Source organism: Lepisosteus oculatus, chromosome 26 (assembly GCF_040954835.1).
Source record: "Lepisosteus oculatus isolate fLepOcu1 chromosome 26, fLepOcu1.hap2, whole genome shotgun sequence".
Classification (NCBI taxonomy): Eukaryota; Metazoa; Chordata; class Actinopteri; order Semionotiformes; family Lepisosteidae; genus Lepisosteus; species Lepisosteus oculatus.
In genome coordinates this window covers 7,147,715-7,169,208 of record NC_090721.1, presented here as the reverse complement: position 1 = coordinate 7,169,208, position 21,494 = coordinate 7,147,715, and the positions used below count along the sequence as shown (strand labels likewise).

General features: G+C 46.0%; 2 protein-coding genes across 9 annotated transcripts in view; both read right to left on the bottom strand.

The window, feature by feature from the left end:
* myo18ab (myosin XVIIIA b) overlaps positions 1–7,600 on the bottom strand; it is a 119,343-nt gene extending 111,743 nt beyond the window's left edge. For 3 of the 8 annotated variants that reach the window (XM_069184257.1, XM_069184260.1, XM_069184263.1), the window contains exons 1-2: positions 7,448–7,600; positions 1,666–2,845 (exon numbers count right to left, since the gene is read on the bottom strand). In XM_069184257.1, coding sequence (XP_069040358.1) covers positions 1,666–2,694 — 1,029 coding nt within the window. In that variant the 5' untranslated portion in view covers positions 2,695–2,845; positions 7,448–7,600. Of the gene's footprint in view, positions 1–1,665; positions 2,846–6,519; positions 6,535–7,447 lie in introns of those variants that run through there. The other 5 variants (XM_069184267.1, XM_069184269.1, XM_069184275.1 and 2 more) reach the window with 3 other exon arrangements.
* Positions 7,601–8,908: 1,308 nt separating this feature from the next.
* On the bottom strand, positions 8,909–13,894 carry LOC102683622 (gap junction delta-2 protein). Its single transcript, XM_069184276.1, has 2 exons — positions 13,779–13,894; positions 8,909–11,122 (listed from the first exon to the last, which is right to left on the bottom strand). The coding sequence occupies exon 2, from the start codon at positions 11,112–11,114 to the stop codon at positions 10,038–10,040; it is 1,077 nt and encodes a 358-aa protein (XP_069040377.1). The 5' UTR covers positions 11,115–11,122; positions 13,779–13,894; the 3' UTR covers positions 8,909–10,037.
* Positions 13,895–21,494: the final 7,600 nt, after the last annotated feature.

Genomic DNA, 21,494 nt, shown 5'->3' with positions numbered 1-21,494 from the left:
CGAGGTTTCCTTCGTGGCATTCATGAATAAAATGAGATTTTCAATCATCAAATTACCCTATTTAGCATGAAAAACAAGCGGTTAAAAAAAACAACAAACGAGGGGCTTCAAACAGTTTTGAAAGGTAAATCAAAGTAAGAACAATTCTTTGGTGTTTTCCAATAGCCAACAGGGATGTGTAAAGATGAATATTTGACTGACACTGCTGAGCCTCCAACCCTCCCAGGGTGAAGCAAGTGCCCACAGTCCTGGTCTGGACTGACCTGCAGTAGCTGCTGTTACAAACAAAATCTCGTTCTTCTTTTTTTTCCCCATAGAAGCAACTCTTATCTGAGACCCGAAAACGAAACTGAGAGCATATAACAGAACATATGTTAAAAAAGGTTTTCTCCTGATATTAACGGAGAGAAACACCCATCAGCCTAAATCAGTTAACCACGAACACACAGTGCCTTTACAGCAATCTGAACACGACAGCCATCCCTCAAGACTCCTCGCCCTTGTACCCACGAAAACGCCATGTGGGCAAGATCAAACCCCTGTCATTGTGACAGGACTGTGGAAAATACAAAATCTAGATTGTTAAAGTATCAACATTCTTCAAGATAACTGCATTGGCACAGTCAGCACAATGTTCTCCTTCAAAATCGATAGTGACAATCTCAGGATGAACTGTAAGTGGAGAGTATGAAGGAGCATTTACAACTAAGAACAGAAAGTACTGTTTCTGCACAAAGTGCAGTGAGGGTCTGGTACACAATTCCCAGACACACTGCTCAAGACACAGGTGAACGAAACCCTCAGGCCTTTGGCTGTTAGCAACCAAACAGGTTAGATTAGCTGAATGGTCTCCTCGCTGCTGTGCACATTCTGAGGTTTTTATGCTCTCGACTATGCTTATGGGAAAATCACGGAGCTCAGCTACAGGCTTACAATCAGAGTGCGTTTCAGGTAGAACTGGCAAACAACACTTTTATCTTTTTTCAACTGCAATTTTGGCAAGAGGTCCATAAAGCAGAGGCTGAAACGGCTACACATTGAAAGGCTCCTTAATAAGTCAAAAACCTTGAAATACACTCCAAGCTCACAGATCAAGCATACTCAAATGTTCACACAAGGGGAACAAGCAAGATGGGACACAAGTCATCCCGAAAACAGTGAGACTTTCTCTTTCTCTCTGAAGCGTCCTCCTCTTGCGTCCGGGCGGAAGTCCTGCAATGGTTTTTCCCCCCATAAATCTCACTTCCCACTTTCATTCTTTTTTTAAAATCACCAGTGTCTACACCACAATGCACCCCACTGGGATTAACTGAACATTGTGCGACAGCCCTGCTGCATCTCCGCAACGCAGGCTCAGCATTTAGCAGATCTGCAGAGTACCTGCAAGAAAGCATTACACGGACAACACAAGGAAAGGTGGGGAAAGGTTAAGAGGAGACATCCGCGGAAAAGCGGGCCGCCCTCAGGACGCAACAGCCACTCCCAAGGACTTAGATCCTGCAAAGACTTAATGCATCACGCCAACATCTCGCAACTTCGAGCACGTGTTACACGGGCTCCGAGTTTCTTCATGCACACCGAACGTGTGTTTTTCACAGATGCAGCGAGAATAAACTGGACGTTGGAATGGCCCCTGTGTGTGCAAACTGAGGGGTGGGTACTTACATCCAGCGCCTCCCTGCGCAGCCCTTCGCCGGTCCTCAACCAGGAGCGGCTCAGCTCGCTCAGCTCCAGGATGGGCTGCACCTTCAGCTTGACGGTGTCCCCCGACTGCCGGATCATCTCCACGATCTCGTCCCGGCTCTTATTCTCCACGTTGCGCCCGTTGATCTCCACCAGCCGGTCCCCCGGCACCAGCCCCAGCGCCAAATCCTTGGTGCCGGCGCCCGGCTCCGCGAAATGCACCACGCGCCGGTAGACGCCGCCGTCGGCGCCGCGGTCCAGCATGGTGGTGCGGCGCAGCGAGAACCCGAAGTCGCCCGTGTTCCGGCGCTGCAGCTCCAGCTCCCGCGGCTCGGGAGCGGCCGGCGGCACCACAGCGGGCAGGCGCAGGTCCGCGGGGAACACCTTCTCCACCACTTCGGGGACCCGCACCGCGGGCGCCTTGGCGGGCGGCGCGGCCGGCCGGGGCTGCTGGGAGTCCTGCTTGAGCTGGGCGTCGAAGACCTTGGACTCCACCTGCGGGGAGGGGGCGGCCGAGTTCTGCTCCGAGGGCGTGGAGGCCTCCGACGGGCTCTCGTCCTTGCTCCGCTGGGAGAAAGAGAAGCGCTTGATGATCTGCCCCACCTGGGAGTTCTGCTTGGCCAGCGCGCCGAACTTGGCGGCCCGCTGGAGCACGGAGCTGCGGTGGCCGTCCAGCCCCTCCCCCTTGATGTCGTCGCTGGAGCTGGCCGTGCTCAGCTGCTCGGCGTCCAGGATGACGCTGCCCCGGTTGCTGGCGCTGTCCGAGTCGATGTCGGCCAGGCTGAGCTCCGCCGTGCTGGCCACCTTGATGGGGATGGGGTTGGAGATCTCCAGTTTGGCCTTGGAATCCCGCTTGGAGGCACGGTTGAGGTGGAAGAACCCCCTCCGCATGCTCATCTCCTCCAGGCTCCTCAGCTCCGCGGCCGACATCCTCTCCTTCTTGTCCTTCTTGTCCTTCTTCTCCTTCCGCGCCCCATCCCGCTCCTTGTCCTTCTTGATCAGGTTGAACATGGTCCCGAGCTCCCAGCAGAGCCTGCCCCCCGTCTGGCTTCAACTTCTTCACTCGGGGAGAATCTTTCCATACAGAACCCAAGTCCCCGCTCTCTTCAGGTCCAGCCTCTCAACTTCCCAGGCAGTGGAAACGACAACCAGCTTCAATACCCTGAAGGAGGACACAGACGGTAATAAGGACAATCATGTGTAACCAGATGTCATTTACAGTAACAAAACAGTTAACAGCACGCCATGACCCCAAAACATGATTGGAAATTACATTCCAAATAATACGTCATTCCCTGTTTTAGGGATGAACTGTCTGAGCCCAGCAGGGGAACAAGAAACATTCCAAATAAACACATTTTAGTTGACTTTATTCTCACTCCTATAGAGCTCATAATTAATGCTCCATCACACTGCAAACCAAACAACTTTTAAATGCCTTTAAGCTCAAGCATCACAGCGGCGACGATATTTTGCTACCCTTAATTAATACGCAAAGAATACAGAAAAAGATTCCACATCACAACTGAAGAGCATTAAACTCTTGGCCAGAGATGGCATTCCAGTCTCCTATTACAGGCATTTACAGCCAAACCCAAAAATCAAGGGAAATATTCACAGAATTTAAACATTCTAGACACTGCGCAGGAAACAGAAATGCATTCTCCCCAATGTGGCTCTGATTACTTTTTTTTTAAAAAAAAGGAGCAGCCTGTCAAATATCTTTTTCTTCACAACTTAATATTCCACCTACAGACACAATTCACTATTTTTCCACGCCGACAGTAACAGTACCTGCTAACGAACCAGCACACACACCAAGCCTATTCAAACACTTAACCACTCTGCACTCCCCCACCCAGTAATTAACAGTCTATTTCGCTGGTCCGACAACAGCACATTGTTTCTAAATTAAGGAGGACCCCTAGGTGTCCCAGCACTGTGCACTTACAAAACCTGTTCACTGGCAGTATCGGTTAACTGGCTCACCTGTCTCACTTCACTGTACTAATCCTGTCAGCATTGTACTCTACAAGCAAGCGGACAGCTCCGTCTTGTTCCAGAAAATATTTCACTTTCTGCTTACTGCTGTTATTTCCACAAGCTCCGGCTAAAAAAAACAAACAAACACCCAACCCTTCATCTGATGAGAAAATTCAGCTCATCTGCCATTCCACTACTTTTCACAGGCGACGCAGTACAGAGGGTGGAGGGAACAGGGGAGTGTTGTTGTGATGTCTGTAACAGGTCGGAGAGCCTGCTGAAGGAGGAGCCCTCTTAAGAACTCCAGTCTTGTCCAGCAGCATCTGAAACTCCCATTCCAAAACTGAGTTCCCACCAGCAGGAGAGCACAGCATCTAAACAAACACTGCTGATGAAGGAAATGCTTTGAAACCGGCAGGAAGAGGATATTTCTGCCCCTGGACTCCAAAAGAAGAGACTAGCAGACAGCAGTGGGACAAGGACTTTAAAGGCACTATCCCATGTCTTTCTTTTTTCCACGAGGACTATAGAAGCACAATTATTTTAATTATGGCCAACAAGGCAAGGGCACAGCAAACATGACAAACTGCGAATGTATCAGCTATCCTTCCCTGCTGCCTGAGAAACTAAATACTACTGTTGAGCACAAAGTATCAGATGCTAAGAGTCCACCCAACTTTGAATATTTCAACTTTTTTATTTTCATAGATAAGACATTAAATTGCTTCCTTTGCGACAATCTCTTTTACTGTTGGGAACAAAGGGAGAGTTCTCCCTCCACAGCAAGCTTTAACAAATGTTAATAATCTGCCTCGGGGCAGCAGGACAGGCACTGCACACATCACGTGCTGTAAGAGTGATCTTACTGACTGAAAAAAAGCAATGCATCTCCCATCACCACCAGGCCACCCTGTCTAAGGTTGGAGGATGAACACAGCATGTCAGACTCAAGCACCACCAGCAAGTGAGCACTTGCAAGAGTCGTTAAATTCCGCTGCGACATTCCAGGGTACAGTGACAGCTGGGCCGGCTCCCTAAATGCTCTTTAAACACGTTTACACATCCGCAACTTCAAAGGCTCCATCCCAACATCTGCAGAAAAGCAAGAAACTAATTGAGAGGCTCTCTGATCTGACAAGGCCAGGCCAGGGGCCCTCGGCCGTAGGTGACGAGGGAGAAAAGGCACTGTGTTATTTAAGTACCTCTGGCCCCAGTGTTAAGAGACCAATGAGAGCGCTTTAAAAAACGAGCTGTTCAAAATCCCTCTGAGCAAGAACTACAGTATTCTTGCAAAAAACAAGGTGGGGCGGCTGGTGCAGACTGGGTGCTCTGTGGCGCCCCAGGTGGGGCGGCTGGTGCAGACTGGGTGCTCTGTGGCGCCCCAGGTGGGGCGGCTGGTGCAGACTGGGTGCTGGCTGAAGTGGGTTCTTTTGGGATCCTTTGGGATCAAAAGCCTTGTACAAATGCAAGCAATCGCCACTGATGCAATGACTATTATTTTGTCCAAACCTAGACCATGAAAGTGTTCAAAGGAAGTGAGTTGCCGCCTGTTGGTGATGATGGAACTGCCCTCTCTGATACTATGCAGAGAGAAAAACAAGGACAACGTAAAGAATAAATGATGACAGAGCGCACATGCATATGTCATACAGACCATAAGTTTCGCTCAATAATTTATGAAAGGAAACAATTAGAAGCAGCTCAGACTACCAAAGCACGTGTACTGCAACAGACACCTAGCCATTCATCAGGACTACTACGCCTACTCTGATTAAAACAATGCTTATGAACATGGTTCCAAAAAGTCTCCATTTACAGAGCTCATGGAAACATTTAACCTAACTAAAACACTTAACATCTACAGTAACAGCCAAGCCAGTACACAGAGCACAATGTCATCATCAGTGTCTGAAGCGCGTCTTGGCTGTAACAGAACAGATTCCCCAGTAAGAACGCTGATACAGTCTTAGTAACATAACCTGTGCTTACCAAACATAAAACAGGATCTCAACACCAGTAGGTTCCTTTCACTTCAAATACACGCACTTTTGCTTTTGCAGGACAATAGGAACAAAGTCAGGTTGTATCATATTTTTTTAAAAAACAATGCATTCATTGAACACTTCAATTTCAGTTCTGATCCATTAGTGTCGGCTGGTCTAACAAAAATGATTTATGATCCTTTCTGGACAGAAAAAAACAAGGACAGAACGGGCTCAGTCGTAATGAACATTAATCATTACTCACTCCCTTATAACAAACATTTATGAGCACTAAAACAGATGACATCTGCTGAGTGTTTAACTCCAGCTTTAACACAGTGAATGCAAATTCCAGCCGAGCTACCTTTGAATACGTCACATGAATAACACCTGAGTATGCTATATACTCCAAGTTGCGAGGTTACTCGGACATGTTTAGGATGTGATATGTTTAAAAAAACAATCCCTAAAGACCTGTTTTACCTACTTCGAGCGTGTTTTGTCGCAAGGTTAACAAAAGCACTTGTTGGCGGGCTAAGCGAGTCTATGCCGCAGCTGAATGAAAGTCGTCTGACGTTCACAGTTTTAACTCACACGTACCTTTTGAGTGAGTGAGTGAGTGAAAGACACCTCGTTCTGACTGTTTCAGAATTGGATGCCAGTGCTGGCTACCTTACTGCAGCCGGACAGTACACCTCGCCAGGTAGCCCTGTAGGCCACGGGAGCCTAATATTATTAAAACGCTCATACTCCGTGCGTGGTTTTGAGCACACATCGCCAGCCCCAATACCGTCCCTAAGACAAAAAAACTGATAGTACATACACATCACAGAAACTGAAGGATATAAATCACCCGTCTCCGGAAACGAACCTAGGGCGATAGTGTAAATACAGAGACGATAAATCGTATATTCTGCTCTGCAATTCCGCTGTGGCAGCTCGCCGTCTTCCAATCAGGATACAGCGCAGGACAGACTCACTTCCTGGAAGCACTGGGCTTCGCTGTTCAGGATCGTTTCCGAGGAATTCTAGCAATTTCACCGTCACGGTTTTTTTTTTAATTTAAACTCGGGAAACGCAACTCCACGGCGAAACAATATTAAAAATAAAACGTGGACATGTACGGGTGTGTTATTTTGTTCGCTCGTGGAACCTCGATTCCTCCTCCCCCCCCCATTCTCATCCCACGCGAACCCCCTCGCTGGCTCCTAGTTTTTTTTTGTGTGTGTGTTTCTACCCTTCCTTCTCCCGGCTCCCCTCTCCTGCACGGCTCGCAGGGGAGGCTGCTGGATTGACCTGAAACCGCGAACAGTCGCGCAGGACGACTCCACGGCCCCGCGCGTCCCGGCGTGGGGGCATTGTTCTGTCTCCCTGACGAGCGCGGCGGCTGGACGTGCTTGCGAGAGCCCGCTGGCCACTTTCCGCTCTGACATCGCCTTTTTGCAAAAGGACGTGGTTTGCCTTCCCAAGCACATAATAAGGGCAGGGAGAGGGGAGCTGCGATGGCTACTAAAAGCACCAATTCTGACCACAGACGGTGGGGAGGGAAACGTTTTATAAAGCAGAGCATCACGCCTAAGCCACCACGAGTGTATATATTCCCGAGTCCTGGCGTCCGCTGTTGTACAGTACTAACCAGCTAATGAAAGCACTGGCTAAGCCTATTTCGCCCTCATTTCCTCGCCGTCCAGCCGGCAGCAATTGTAACGTCCCCCCCTAAAACGCTTGTAGTAGCGAAAAGAGGCCAGCCCAGGCCATGCGTGCTGCATTCCTCCCAGTGCCGGTCCGGCTGTACTCACCGCTCTGCCGTGCGGAGCTCGCCTTCTCGCTGACAGCGATCCCGCCCCGGTGTGCGAGCTGCGAGCGCAGGCAGCCTCAGTGTTGTGTGCGCGTCGGTGCTGGGGGGCCGACTCCGGCGCAGCGCCGCAGATGGAGACCGAGGGAAAGGGGGGGGCGCCTACAGCGATCCCTGCTGGACGGTTGGTGGAAGCCCAGCACAGCCCTCCGCTGGCTGAGGTCCAGATCCTTTAGGCCGAGAAGAGGCGACCCGCCGGCCCTCGCCCGCCACTGCGGCACCGCGGATCGGTTGAGAAAAGCGAGACGCTGCTTCACCGACTGAATTAACGGGGATTTAACTAGGACACCAAGGTTAATACCCCTTCTCTTTCGGAAAAGTTGGATGCGGGCTCACAGCAGACGGCACAATGGAAATGCTGGAGTGCCAGTGCCACCTACTGCTCCACCGCTACTCAGTGTGTTGGTTGTGGGATTTCAGCTTGCACTGGCCGAACCGCGCCGTCTCCAGCGTTTTGCGACGACCTCGTTCAGTGTACCTTTCCGATCGTCGCTGTGTTGGCAGCTCGGCACGTGTTTCTGTGTTCCCAGCCGTCCTGAGCAGTGCAAGACGACGGGAGATGGACCAATTCGTCACTTTAGTGGTTGTAGAGATGTTAGTAGGTGAGAGAAACGACGCACTGTTCTCCAGACCCCGAGCAGTAGAGATGGGGGAACGCTGCTATAGGTTGTTATCCAGATATCTAAAATAAAAGTCACCATGTTCAAACTGCTTTTACACGCCGACTGTTCTGAAAATCGAGTACTGCACTCCTTTCGTTATTGAGCAACTTTGCAATGTCTCAGTGGGGTTGCTGCCTACAGAAATGGAGCTATCCAGTCCAGTTACCCCGAATTCAGAACACATCCAATTCACCCCGGCACGATTCCACAATGTGGGCATAATTCATGCATCAGCTGCATTTCAGAATGAGAAGATGGAAACAGTCAAAGAAAACATTTCAATTCTGAAAGAGCTCCCTAAATAGATAAAGGGATTAGAATTGGTTGAGGTTTCGGTATTGGCTGAGCTTCTTTTCCCGTGGCTCGCTTTCCGTCCCTACATCGCCCTCTCGTGGACAAAATATGGTATCGCTCCACCATACCTGGACTTTTTTTAGTGTATATGAATGTCCTTGACGTGATATCGCAGATTATTTAGAAAACCGATCAACACACCGCTTGTATTTTTATCTCCGCATGCACAACCGATAAATAATGACGACGTGCTTTAGTTTTAGTAAGATGGATGACGTTGTAAAATTCAGAGTAAGGGTTTTCAGGGTCGAGATTCAGGCTGTGGTTTATAGTTAGTGGTTGGGTGTATTTGGGGTCAAGGCTAGTTTAAAGGTTAATCCGAGGCGGGTGGGATTCAGGAAATACGTTTCAGAGCTCAGCTCGACTCAGAGTCAGAGGCAGAATCAGAACAACTCATTTATTTTGTGCTTTTACATGTTTGCCATTGTGGTTGAGAACAAGTTCAAAGTCTGAACAGTATTTGGAGGAAAATTAAAGAAAGAATAAGATGGCACGCACAGGATGGATATTAATTTTTGATATAATTTGATAGCCAGGTAAGGCGCACCCAACAAGCTCCTCTACAGTTTGCACTTTGTCTACTGCGCATGGACTGGATTTCTTCTGAAAGGGTCCAAGCGAAGGAAGAGATAATGGTGAATCAGTCAGATCATCAGGACTCAAGATCAGATCTGCAGCACCCGCTGAAGAGGAGGAGAGAGTCTGTCCCAAACCCTGGTCCAACCAAAACCTTCTATCCGATAGGAAAGGTCAGAACAAAAGCCGTGCTGACATCTCAGCAATTATACCTGTAGGTATGGGAGAAAGGGGCACCATTTCTGCCTCTCTGACTGACAAAAGAGAAACCTTCTTTCATGTAGCAGTTGTGGCTGGTGACAGATGTACTGTAAGTGCTCAGTTTCTACAATAGCTTGACAAGACAGAGAGGAGGGACAAAGGCTGGTTACCCCTCACTTCCTGAATTCCAGAGAAAGGTTTGCAGGATCTCTCACAGCAATGTGCCCCGAACACACGTTACACTCGGCTGATATCAAATGATTTGTGGTCCAACAGGCAGAGAGAATCTCCCCCAGAAGCATGCTGGAGCTTAATAAAAACGAGTCTGTTTTCAGCTGCTGGCTGTTAAGTGCAAGGAACTGTAGCCTTTGACAGAAAACACTGTGACTGTGAGAAAAAAAACCCATCAGAAGAGGGTTTTGAAATGCCTGTGTGTCCAGATTTCAAATCGGTATAAAATCTCTAAAATACACACCAAATTAGATAAGATGCCAAGTCATACGTCTTAGAATGTATGTACGATCACATAAATTATCATAAATATTTCTACACAAAACATTCTACGCAGGTCTCCCATTTGGACTTTATTCTAATCCTTTTAAAATAAAACACTTAAGAAGTTGCACTGCAAACGAACTACCTTTTAACACCATGCAGTAACATGACGCTGTAAAAAATGGAACCCGAAATAATGACCGTGGAAAGGAAAACTGAAATTAACGGGAGGTGAAGGAACACTTTTCAAAGCCAGGACTTTATTCCCCTGCCCGGGTGGGGCTTGGCCCTCTCCTTGTCCTCTGGGCCCCTGCCGGACGTGCGATCGGCGGTGGAGTCTGTTTCAAGGGAGATGGGGGGAGGGCAGGGTGAGAGGCCGCCCAGCTTCTCCCTGGGCGAGGGCAGGGAGCCTGGGAGGGCCAGTTTCTCCTGCAGGGACTGCCCGAGCTGCAGGAACAGGGGGCTGTTGCAGGAGTAGAGGCCCACCCCCACGAGCGAGCCCTCTCTGGGTCTGCAGCAGGCGCAGCAGGCCGAGCAGAGGACCCGAAAGGTGTACACCCAGCCCAGGTAGTGCAGCTCCACGATGTTGAGGACGAAGCAGCCCAGGCTGACGCCAAACATGAAGTTGAGGAAGATCGTCTTCTCGGTGGCGCGGGAGACGAAGCAGTCCGTCCGGTTGGGGCAGGGGTAGGTCTCGCAGCGGAACAAGTGCGGCACCTCGAAGCCATACAGGTAGTACTGCCCCACCAGGAACCCGATCTCCATCAGAGAGCGCAGCACGACGTGGACGATGTAGATCAGCAGGACCTTGCTGGACAGGTGGGTGGGATCCTTGCTCACCTCCCCGATGTCCTCCCCCAGCAGGGTCTGCTCCACGCCGTTGGCAATGCGGAGATTCCACTCCTCCTCGCAGCGGGAGGATGGCCCGCCGCCGCCAGGCTCTCCCGGCTCCCCCACGTCGGGCTCCTGCCCGCCCTGCACCGCCGCCTGCGCCTGCCCGCTCTCCAGCTTCTCGTCCTTGGCGATCTTGTGCAGCACGTAGACGATGTAGAAGATGGAGGGCGTGGAGACCAGGACGATCTGGAAGACCCAGAAGCGCAGGTGGGAGACGGGGGCGAAGGTGTCGTAGCAGACGTTGTTGCACCCGGGCTGCAGGGTGTTGCAGGTGAACTTGGACTGTTCGTCGCTGTAGACGGCGTCGCCCACCAGCGTAACGAGCAGGATGCGGAAGATGAGCAGCATGGTCAGCCAGATCTTGCCAATCACCGTGGAATGGTTCTGCACCTCTGTTAAGAAGCGGCCAAGAATGGACCAATCACCCATTTCTTAACCTGGAGAAAAACAAAGGAGGAAAAAAGAAAAGCAAAATATCAGGTGGCAATTCTCTGCCTCCAACGTCCTGCACTCAGGAAATCACCTATCCAGGCATTACCAGTAGTTATCATAGCTACTGGTGGTCATAGACTGGCTAACAATAGCTCTTAAGATGCTGTAAAACTCTTTGCACGTCCCACTTAATTAACATTGCAGGCAAGAAAATAATGTGGAATGGCATTCAGATTTCCATGAGTCTGTTTATATTCCAGACATCAGGATTGTTTTTCTTTTGTAAACCACTCCAGGATTTTTGATGTCAAGGCGGGATGGTGGGGTCTGATGGTGTGGAGTCCCAGAGTCTCTGACTGGCTGCAGTGAACAGGAGTTAGGACAAGTGTTTCACTGTGTGTCAGAAGGGAAAGTGAGGAACAGCAACTGGCTCTGGCTGGGGTGGGAGGAAGCTGCATGGGGAAGCGAAAGGGAGCTTAAGAAAGACAATCAGGAAAGACATGATGGTACACTTGGCATAGTTTATTGGACTGAGCTGAGTGACAGGACAGAAAGGAGTGTCTCTGGGATGTTGATGCCGCTGTGGAGCTCCCTCAGCTTGTGGGCTACTCCCAGAAACAATGCTGAATGGAGGTTCCCAATTGATAACCCCTGTGAAGTGTCACATTCCAGTCACTCTAGCTGATGTGCAGAGGAGGCTGTGTCTTATTTGATCCCTGAAGCCAGCATCATGGCTTCAGAGTGTGTAGATGCACCATGGAGGTCACCGGCTAATCCCTGGAGCCGCAGTGTGTGCAGATACACCAGGGAGGTCACCGGCTGATCCCTGGAGCCGCAGTGTGTGCAGATACACCAGGGAGGTCACCGGCGGATCCCTGGAGCCGCAGTGTGTGCAGATACACCAGGGAGGTCACTGGCTGATCCCTGGAGCCGCAGTGTGTGCAGATACACCAGGGAGGTCACTGGCGGATCCCTGGAGCCGCAGTGTGTGCAGATACACCAGGGAGGTCACTGGCGGATCCCTGGAGCCGCAGTGTGTGCAGATACACCAGGGAGGTCACCGGCTGATCCCTGGAGCCGCAGTGTGTGCAGATACACCAGGGAGGTCACCGGCGGATCCCTGGAGCCGCAGTGTGTGCAGATACACCAGGGAGGTCACCGGCGGATCCCTGGAGCCGCAGTGTGTGCAGATACACCAGGGAGGTCACCGGCGGATCCCTGGAGCCGCAGTGTGTGCAGATACACCAGGGAGGTCACCGGCGGATCCCTGGAGCCGCAGTGTGTGCAGATACACCAGGGAGGTCACCGGCGGATCCCTGGAGCCGCAGTGTGTGCAGATACACCAGGGAGGTCACCGGCGGATCCCTGGAGCCGCAGTGTGTGCAGATACACCAGGGAGGTCACCGGCGGATCCCTGGAGCCGCAGTGTGTGCAGATACACCAGGGAGGTCACCGGCGGATCCCTGGAGCCGCAGTGTGTGCAGATACACCAGGGAGGTCACTGGCGGATCCCTGGAGCCAGCATCATGACTGCAGTGCGTGTTGATGTACATGAGAGGTCACAAAACCTCTGTGTAAGTCGACAACAAGGAACAACTTCAACTCCTAACAGAATAAGGGACCAAATGGCCATTAGCACTGCCTCTTCTCCCATGTAACCCTTATAATGTTCCTGTCATTAAGAAGCCTCAGCAGACACATCAGAAGCCAGAGAAACTTGCTTCTGGTTGAGGATCACTGCCGAGAGATCAGCTTCATACCTTAAAACATCTATTAAAGTGAAGTGAAAGTTTATGACAATTTAATTGTTTCGCCGATCGTCATCATTTAAAATTCCTTTGGAAACGTTTTCCCCCACTTTGTCTCAGTACCTTACCTATCTGTGATTGTGTGTTAGTCACAGTCTGAGGTGGAGCTGCTCCTAAACTGACTTTCTCTTTAGCAAGAAAGAAAATCAAGTTCGAGGCCAGAGCTGTGCAGCATGCAGTCTCCTTGTACCTTTCAGAGGAAGGTCGTAAACTCAGATGAACTCCTTGTTTAGTTAAGGTAAAGTAGTTAATTCATACCAAAAACCTACTTTATATAAGCGTCGTGTGGATCAAAATACATTATCTGGTAAAATTGTAAAGCCAGCTGTGCTCATCTGCTATTTCTTTCTGTACAAACATTACTTTTTTACAACACAGCAAAGGTCTTTTTCTAGAAAAGGCCATACTTACTAGGTAAACACTGTGTCTGTCACCATCCTGTTCGCGACAGAATGACATATTATTTGGGTTGATATGGTTTTATACATATTACTGCATGTTTCCTTTTTTGTTAATTTGTTATTGCTCTGATTTTAAGGGGAAAAAAATCCTTAAAGCAGTAAAGGTATGTCATGCTTAAAATAAAAAAAGTCCTAAATGTTGATCTTAATTGAAACAACAGCATAACCATGTTCATCTACAGCACAACGCAACAACCTGAGCCCTGCCCTTGTCCCGGCATCAGCCTGTGAAAAACAGGGTCACTGCTACTGCATCTGCCTTGCTTTTTTGTTCCAACAGGAGAAAACAACAGACCTGCCCCGCCAGAGAGACACAGAAAAATTCCCCTCAACAACAAAACATAAAACAGAATAAAAAACCAATTATCCGGACAAAACCCAGAGGCACTCACCTTTGGGAAAACGTATCTTATCTTTCCAACTCAATTCTGGAAAAAGGCCAAAGGCTTCAATCTGCATAACTATATCTGAAGTGGAGGTGTGCTGCTGGGGTCCATTGATCTGGCTGGTGGAGAATGGGCTGACCACACATATTTACTCCCTGTGTCCGCAACACTCATTGTACTGTATGCAAACAAAAGCTTTCAATGTACAGTGTGACAAAGATTTAAATACACGGGGCCACCTTTACCAGGGGCTCACTCGCTGTCAGGCACAAAGTTCAGGGAACCTGCTGGAAAAAATGATAGCGGTGCTAATTTGCCAGTGGGACTGTTTGTTTGTTTGCATTCTGATTCAAATGAGATGGGAAAAATAAAGAAAAATATTTAAGGTAGCAGATGAGAGCAAATGATATCATGCAGAGATGTACAGTAGGTGTGAGGAATACTGTATATATTGTGCGTTTCTTTATTTCCTTTCAAATGAACATTCAAAGCTGAGACTATAGTTGTGTTGTGGCCACCAACAAAGAGAGCCTGAAAAGCTCTTTTTCTAACTTGTATTTCTGCACCTACAGCACTGATTCCTCATTTTTATAGGGACTATTAGACAATGAGCTACATAAGATGGAAGACACACTCTCTGATTCCGTAAACATGTCAGTGAACTGAAGAGCAGAAGTTATTGACAGCTAACTCACGTTTTAGGGATCTTTGGGCCCTGTGCCTTTCTAAAAAAATAAGTATCAGTCACACGAGAGTGACTGTGCTATATCACTTCTGTCACAGAAATGACACAGCAGGTTCATACAAAAGACTTGTCTTGAGGTGCCTATCCTCAATTCAATGCCAGTACCTACTCCACTCTAATACAGGCACATAAAAGAGCAATTGAATGTTTAAGATGCAATACCATACCAATATACCATTGTGTATACAGTAAGCCTAATACATTTATAATATACTCCATACTGTATGTGGATGCTGCCCATTTAATAGAAAATTGTAGTCCACTGGTCAAAACCCCATGTTTACTTAGAGAAGACTATAGAAAGAATAAAACAAAATTGCCAATTGGAGCGATTTTTCTGATATTAATATTCCAAACTAAGTTTTCTTTATCATTATGTCAGTCTATCAGTTTTTCTTCTCTCCCTGTTTTCAGCAACAGAACCGTTAGTGTATCAGCTGTTCGTCAGTGCAGTATCTGAATATTGTTTTCAGTACAGGAATCCTGTTATTATTTTTAGCTGTTAATTAATCTGAAAGCCTGGGCTAAACGCTCATCTGTGTCAGTAGACACTGCAGGGTAATGTATTTACTTCAGTATAATTAAGTGTTTCATGTGTTAAGCCAGTGGTTACAGTCCAGCCCTCTCTGTACGTTTCTACTTCCTGTACAAGAATGACAGAGTCTCTCTTTACACAGCTGAAAGCTTGCATTCATCAGAAGAATAAAATAAAAACAGAGCTCTTAATAACTCAGCTCATTGTGTAACTGTTGAGTGATGCTTTGAGATCATCACCTACTTATTAATTTAAATATTGCTTACAAAGCCAGTGTGATATGCTTTCTGAATAATGAATAATGCGTCAAAATGTATCTTTATAGGAATAACTGCTATATTTGCACAAATAATGTATGCATGTGTTCTATTTTATCTAGTTCCCTTTCAGGGTTAGAAAGGATAAGATGTAAAATTTGCAGGTGTACTGTAGTGTGCTTTCACTGCTGTTATTCCACTTCACAGTGAAACTCAGAAGTAATTATAACTGTCAATACATGTTAATATACATGCATTCACATGTTGTACAAATGCTGTGCAGTACATGACCTTGGATGTCTGACAATACTTGGCTCACATGTTGAATTATTATGTAAAATGGATTCTTCGCATATTTTTACTCTGATTGGAGCACGCCTTAATCCCCTGGTGTAATATAACCCCTGTGGACTTCACGGTTGTGCAAGAACTCGCCTGGGGCTCCAGCTTTCTCTGTTTTGCCTCTCCTGCAAGCCGGAGATCTTCTGGTCTGGTTTACTTCACACGCACACCCTGTAGAAATCCATCTCCCCAGCGTGGCGGCGAGAGAGTGATATTTGCGTCTACCTCGTCTCCTTTCGCGTGCCTGCTAACACACCTCGATTAGAGGAAGAAAGACCCTCTTGCCTAATGCTCCAAGCCCCAGACTGCACTCCAACCAACCTTTAAATTATTGCACTAATTAGTTAAGCAGCTGTTTTCAAAACACCTAACAGTTGGCAAACCAGAGCAAAGCAGTCAAAACATAAAAAGGGCACCCCAATAAGAAGGCCCTGGCTCCAGATTGAGTTATTTTAGTTATTGTTGAATGCTTCTTTTATAGTCAATTAATGTTAAATGCATATTTTTTATGGAGAAAAGATGTAAGTCCTTTGCCGGGCAATATTCAGGTTTGATATAAAAGGTGACCCACGTGAAAAAAAAAGAAACATACAAGCAGGCATACGGGACAATCCTGCTTTATCCACTAGAGGGGAGCAGGAGCCCATCCCAGACTGTGGGAGGAAAGCAGGGTCCCTGCTGGAAACCCACACACACATGGGGAGAACATGCAAACTCCACAGAGATCGCACTCCAGGAATTGAACCCAGGGCTCCAGTACTGTGAGGCAGCAGTGCTAACCACAGGACCACTTTAGATCATCCTACATAGGAAGCATGTCTTCTAAAAGGAGGAAGGAAACCATAGCGACCAGGGAAAACCCAAAGCAAACGCAAGAAGAACACAGGAAGAGATACAGTTCAAAAGTGAACCCAGGACCCAAGAGCTGTGAGGCGCTGTGGGACCACACCACCAACCAACTTCTTTCCAAATCCCCTTTCTGTTGAAAAACAATTTCTAAGGAACAGAAAAGGCTGAGGTCCAGACAGTAACTTTTGAGGACATATTTTGGGGAGCAGAAGATTATTTTTCTATGCCTTTTGGACTGGCCCCATGTTATATAGCTTTATACTGAATCTGATCAGTGCCCATGAAAGGAGTCTCAACTCCTTAACAATGAATTTTTTGCATTGTGTAAAATTTTCCCAGAGGTCTTAATCAATGGCTGTTGACCTATAAATGTAGCAGAATGTGGTATCTGGTGAGCTATTATTCTCCACATGCTCTGCACATCTACAATGTAAAAAAACATGAGTCTGACATGTAGCCTGGAGCAAATCCAGGTCAGTGACATGTTGTTGAGCATAACAGTGACCTCTAGTGACATATTGCCTCCACTGCAGGACCTGTTAAATCTAATCTACTGTAGCAGATCTGCAGCACTCAGTGTAAGAAAACGTTATACTGGGTGATTTACACGTTTGTAATGTGGAGGATATGCAAGTCACCTCATATTAAACCACTGCTTTGTGGGTCTTACTAAAAGCTGAAATCAATTACTTCTAATTTCTAAGATATTACACTTCTGGTCTTAGTGGTGGGCACGGTGGATTGACAGGTACTTGGAAAGCTGCAGTACAAAGAACAGAGGCCCTAAAGATTGTAGGTCTGTAGGCCAATGTGCTCAGACAGTCAATTTATCACACTCAACACAGAGACCAACTGCATCAGAGTGTGAATTTCAGGTCTGATACAGGAGGGACTTAATGCAGCAATGCTATGGGTACAGTATGTGACACAAAATGCTAAGTCATGTTGCGAATGGTGGGTCACTGAAAAAGCTCAGGAATCCTTCACATGATTTACATTTATCCCTTTATATAATGTGGAGGACATTCGAGTCACCTCATCTTAAACCACTGTTTTGGGTCTGGCTAGAAGCTGAAATTAATGACAGGTAATTTCCAAGATATTACACTTCTGGACTTTGCAGTTCCTGGTCTAGGATTTGTAGGTGCAAGAAAGAAAGATCCTTTCTTCTTCACACCTGTACATGGCTGCGATATAAATAAAAGTATATGTAGCCATTATGGGAACATAGAATGACTATCAAAATGTGCATGTATGTAATATGATCTGCTTGTTTTCAGATCAGAATCTGAGTTCATGGTTCCTTCCCGAAGATCCTCTGCACCTTCTTAGAATTGCTTCTTGCAGCTTCTTCCTACAGGCAATTGACTCAAAGTCTAAACACCAAATCTTCTAATCCATCAGTTACTGAAAATCTTAATACTAACAATTTCTCTTACAAGTGCTTTGCAAGAGGCATTCTAAGTGTGCTATACAACAGCACAAGCAGCATACATCAGAAGTAAAAAGAAAGTGAAACAAAAAACAGCAGACTGACTTTGTGAAAGCACCTGTAAGACCAAATCACGTGTTAAAATATTTAGATCAACGATTTTTTTTTGAAGATTTGAAATCGTTGACAATGTGGGAGATTAAACATTATACTTAAAGATAGAATTAAACATACAATTGTAAACAGGCTATAGAACTCAAGTACTGACGCTATGGAATTAAATACATGTAGAAGTGTGGGTAACTATAAAACGTTTTAAAGCTAACATGAATGAAAATAGCAAATGCTACAAACAGCAGGGCACAAGAATATATTGGTAGACTAAACTGTCTTAGAATCATACTGGAATATTTTCTTATTTGAATAGTATTTAATAATATTTCATTATGTTATTAAACATACACAAATGCTTTGGGTGAAAAGCACTATATACTGTAAGTGTATCAAAGTAATCAATCAATATGAAAGGTTTTACTAAACCCTTCTTGAACACCTGGGGCCTAAAATGTGTTACTGTAACAACTCATTGTATCTGGTCCTTTATTTGAGAATGTAATTATGTTTTGTATTATTTATGTATAGGATTTCCTCTTATGCCAAATGTAACTGTATTTGAAAACAGAAACATGTATTTGCTTTTTGAGGTCTTCCTCCAACATTACTGTTGTTGTTTTGATTGAGATGTACAGTGTAAGGAACAAACATATCATTTTATAATCTGAGAAGATCAAAGTCTCAAAGCCCCAAGGGCTGGGAATACATTTTTGCAATAAAACCAAAAATGCAATAAAAACACAAATAAAAGGATTTGTCAACAGTCACTCAGGACAGGGGTACATATTGACCTGGATCACCCTTCCATTAAAAGGACAAAATTGAACCAAGGATTGTAATTATAGACCAACAGGATTGTTTCAGGTCTTGTTTCTATTACTTGTAAAGTTATTGAGACCTGTGACAGTCTTTAGAACTAAATTAGAGGATCATCTGTGGTCTCATGGCAATAGGATTCTAGAAGATAGTCAATTTAGTTAAAAGTTAGAAAAGGCAGGACTTAATTAAATTGAAAGCGTTCTTTGAAAAAAAGCTACAGCAGTAATGGGTTCCAAAGGAACATATGATGTGGTACAATTAGATTTTCAGAAGGCTTTAATAATGTTCAGCATACAAGATGAATGCTTAAGCTGAAGGCAAAGAGCATCCTGGGTAATGTATCTATCTGGTTTGAGAGCTGGTTGAAGGACAGTAAACCCAGAGTACAGATGAGGGATGAATGCTTAAGATGGACAGGTGTACCAAAGGAATTAAACTCCACATGACTGGTGACGTTTGACCCTGATGTTAAACTTGTATGACCCTCTAGTCAATATAAAACAATAATTTAGAAAACAATATTTAGAAAATTATATTAAATATGATTTTAGTTTGGTCGCCTCCTTAAGAAAAATATTTGCTGCTCTGGAATGAAACCAGAGAAAAATAGTGAGTGGCTGAAAGGAATATCCTGCACTGATAGGGTAAGAGGACTGAGCCTCTTTAGTTTTGAACAGAGAAGGCTTCAAGTATTCAAAATCCTCCACACCTCCATGGACTTCCTAGGAATCAACTCTGTGACATGAAACAAGTGCTTCCTAAAGGGAGGCTTTTCCTTACATAAAGAGTTGTGTGAGTATGGAACAAGTCACCTGGCCATGTTGTGGAAGCTGGTGATCTGGCTTCCTTTAAGGCTTCCTATTTGTTTTTTGGGGAAATTCTATTCACCCAAAAGGAACAGACCTAACGCTCTGCAAAATTGACTTTGCTTGTGTTTTTATTCTTGGGCACTCAAGGAATAGATATGGCTGGCACACCATGCATTAGCACCGTAATCCTGCTCCTTAAGATCTTCCACACAAGACAACATTTGACGCTGCCTCCTCACTGTTTCTGACCTTGTTTTGAGCCAATTTGCCTGAACTGACATGGAGTTAAAAGAACAGTAGTTACAGAAATAGTTTTCTACTGGAGCAGGGCTGAAGCTGATATCCTGACATCCTTCGAGAAACAACCTTTCTTACATTCTTAATAAACAATTACGACACTAAATCTAAAGAGCTGCTCAGCTATGAAACGATGTGATTTTTAGACTGCTAATGGCTGTTTTTTTCCTAGTTACTGTTTCATCACAGTTCATGATATTGCGTGTGGACACAGTATGAATACTATTTATATGAATACAATAGCCTCTTCACTTCAGAAAAAAACTGATGTCACTCTACCAGGGCATGAATGGAAAAGGCGTCAGCTGTAGTCGGGAATCGGGGAGTCACACTTGATCCTCTCCTGTCCCTTGAGCCCCATGTGAAAAAAGTGATTTAAATCCTTTTTTTGCCTCAGACACATTGCCCACGTTAGGCAGTTACTATCAATGTTCGATGCTGAGTGCTTGATTCATGCATTCATAACATCAAGGCTTGATTTCTGCAGCTCTTTAATCCATGGGTTCCCTATCACTCTTCTCAGTACGTTACAATAGGTCCAAAACTCTGTAGCTAGATGTCTAACACACATCAGGCCCTGGTAGCAAATCACCCCTCCACTTACAGCTCTACATTGGGTTGCCTATAAAGTCATGCATTCAATATATGATCTTGATCCTGACTTTTAAGCCTGTAAATAATCCAGCTCCATTAGGTGCTGAACTCCTCCATGTGTACACCCCCTCCTATAGATACCATTCATTTGAGGCTGATCTTTTGCACTCTTTATCTAGGATTAAATCTAGAGCTCTTGGTGACCGTGCTTATTCTGTTATCGATCCATTGTTATTGAATGCCTTTCCTCCGAGTCTTTGAGCAACAAATTGTTTGACTTGTTTCACATCTCAACTTAAAACTCACCCTTTCACTAGAGCCCATGTGTGATTGCCTTCCATTTGATTCTGTATGTTCTTGTTTCATCTTACTGACTTTTTAAAAACTTTCACCTTTACCACCATGTACAGCATCCTTGGGTTTGGACTATGTATAAAGTGAATTATCATTATTATAGGTGGGTAGCTGCGTCAGCATGCGTAGGCTGCAAAGGAACAAGTAATAGGTTTATTCCATGCTGAAAAAAAGAAGAAAGAGAACACAACGTTTCGGCCGTGGAGCCTTCTTCAGGTGACACCTGAAGAAGGCTCCACGGCCGAAACGTTGTGTTCTCTTTCTTCTTTTTTTCAGCATGGAATAAACCTATTACTTGTTCCTTATCATTATTATTATTTTTTATTGTTAAGCGTGTGTAACAAGGAAAACTGAGATCATGAAAAGGGTAAATACAAGTGACTCAACAAAATGGAGTGTGAGAGATTTCATCTCGAATCTCCTGTTGATTATCGGGCCTGTTGGCTGTGATGCAGGACATGGGGAATGAATGTCCAGACAGGAGCACCGTCCTGACAGGAAAAACACTGCACAGTGATTGTCCTTTCTTTCTGCTGAATAAGATCACTTTATTAGCCATTTACAATCTGTTGTAT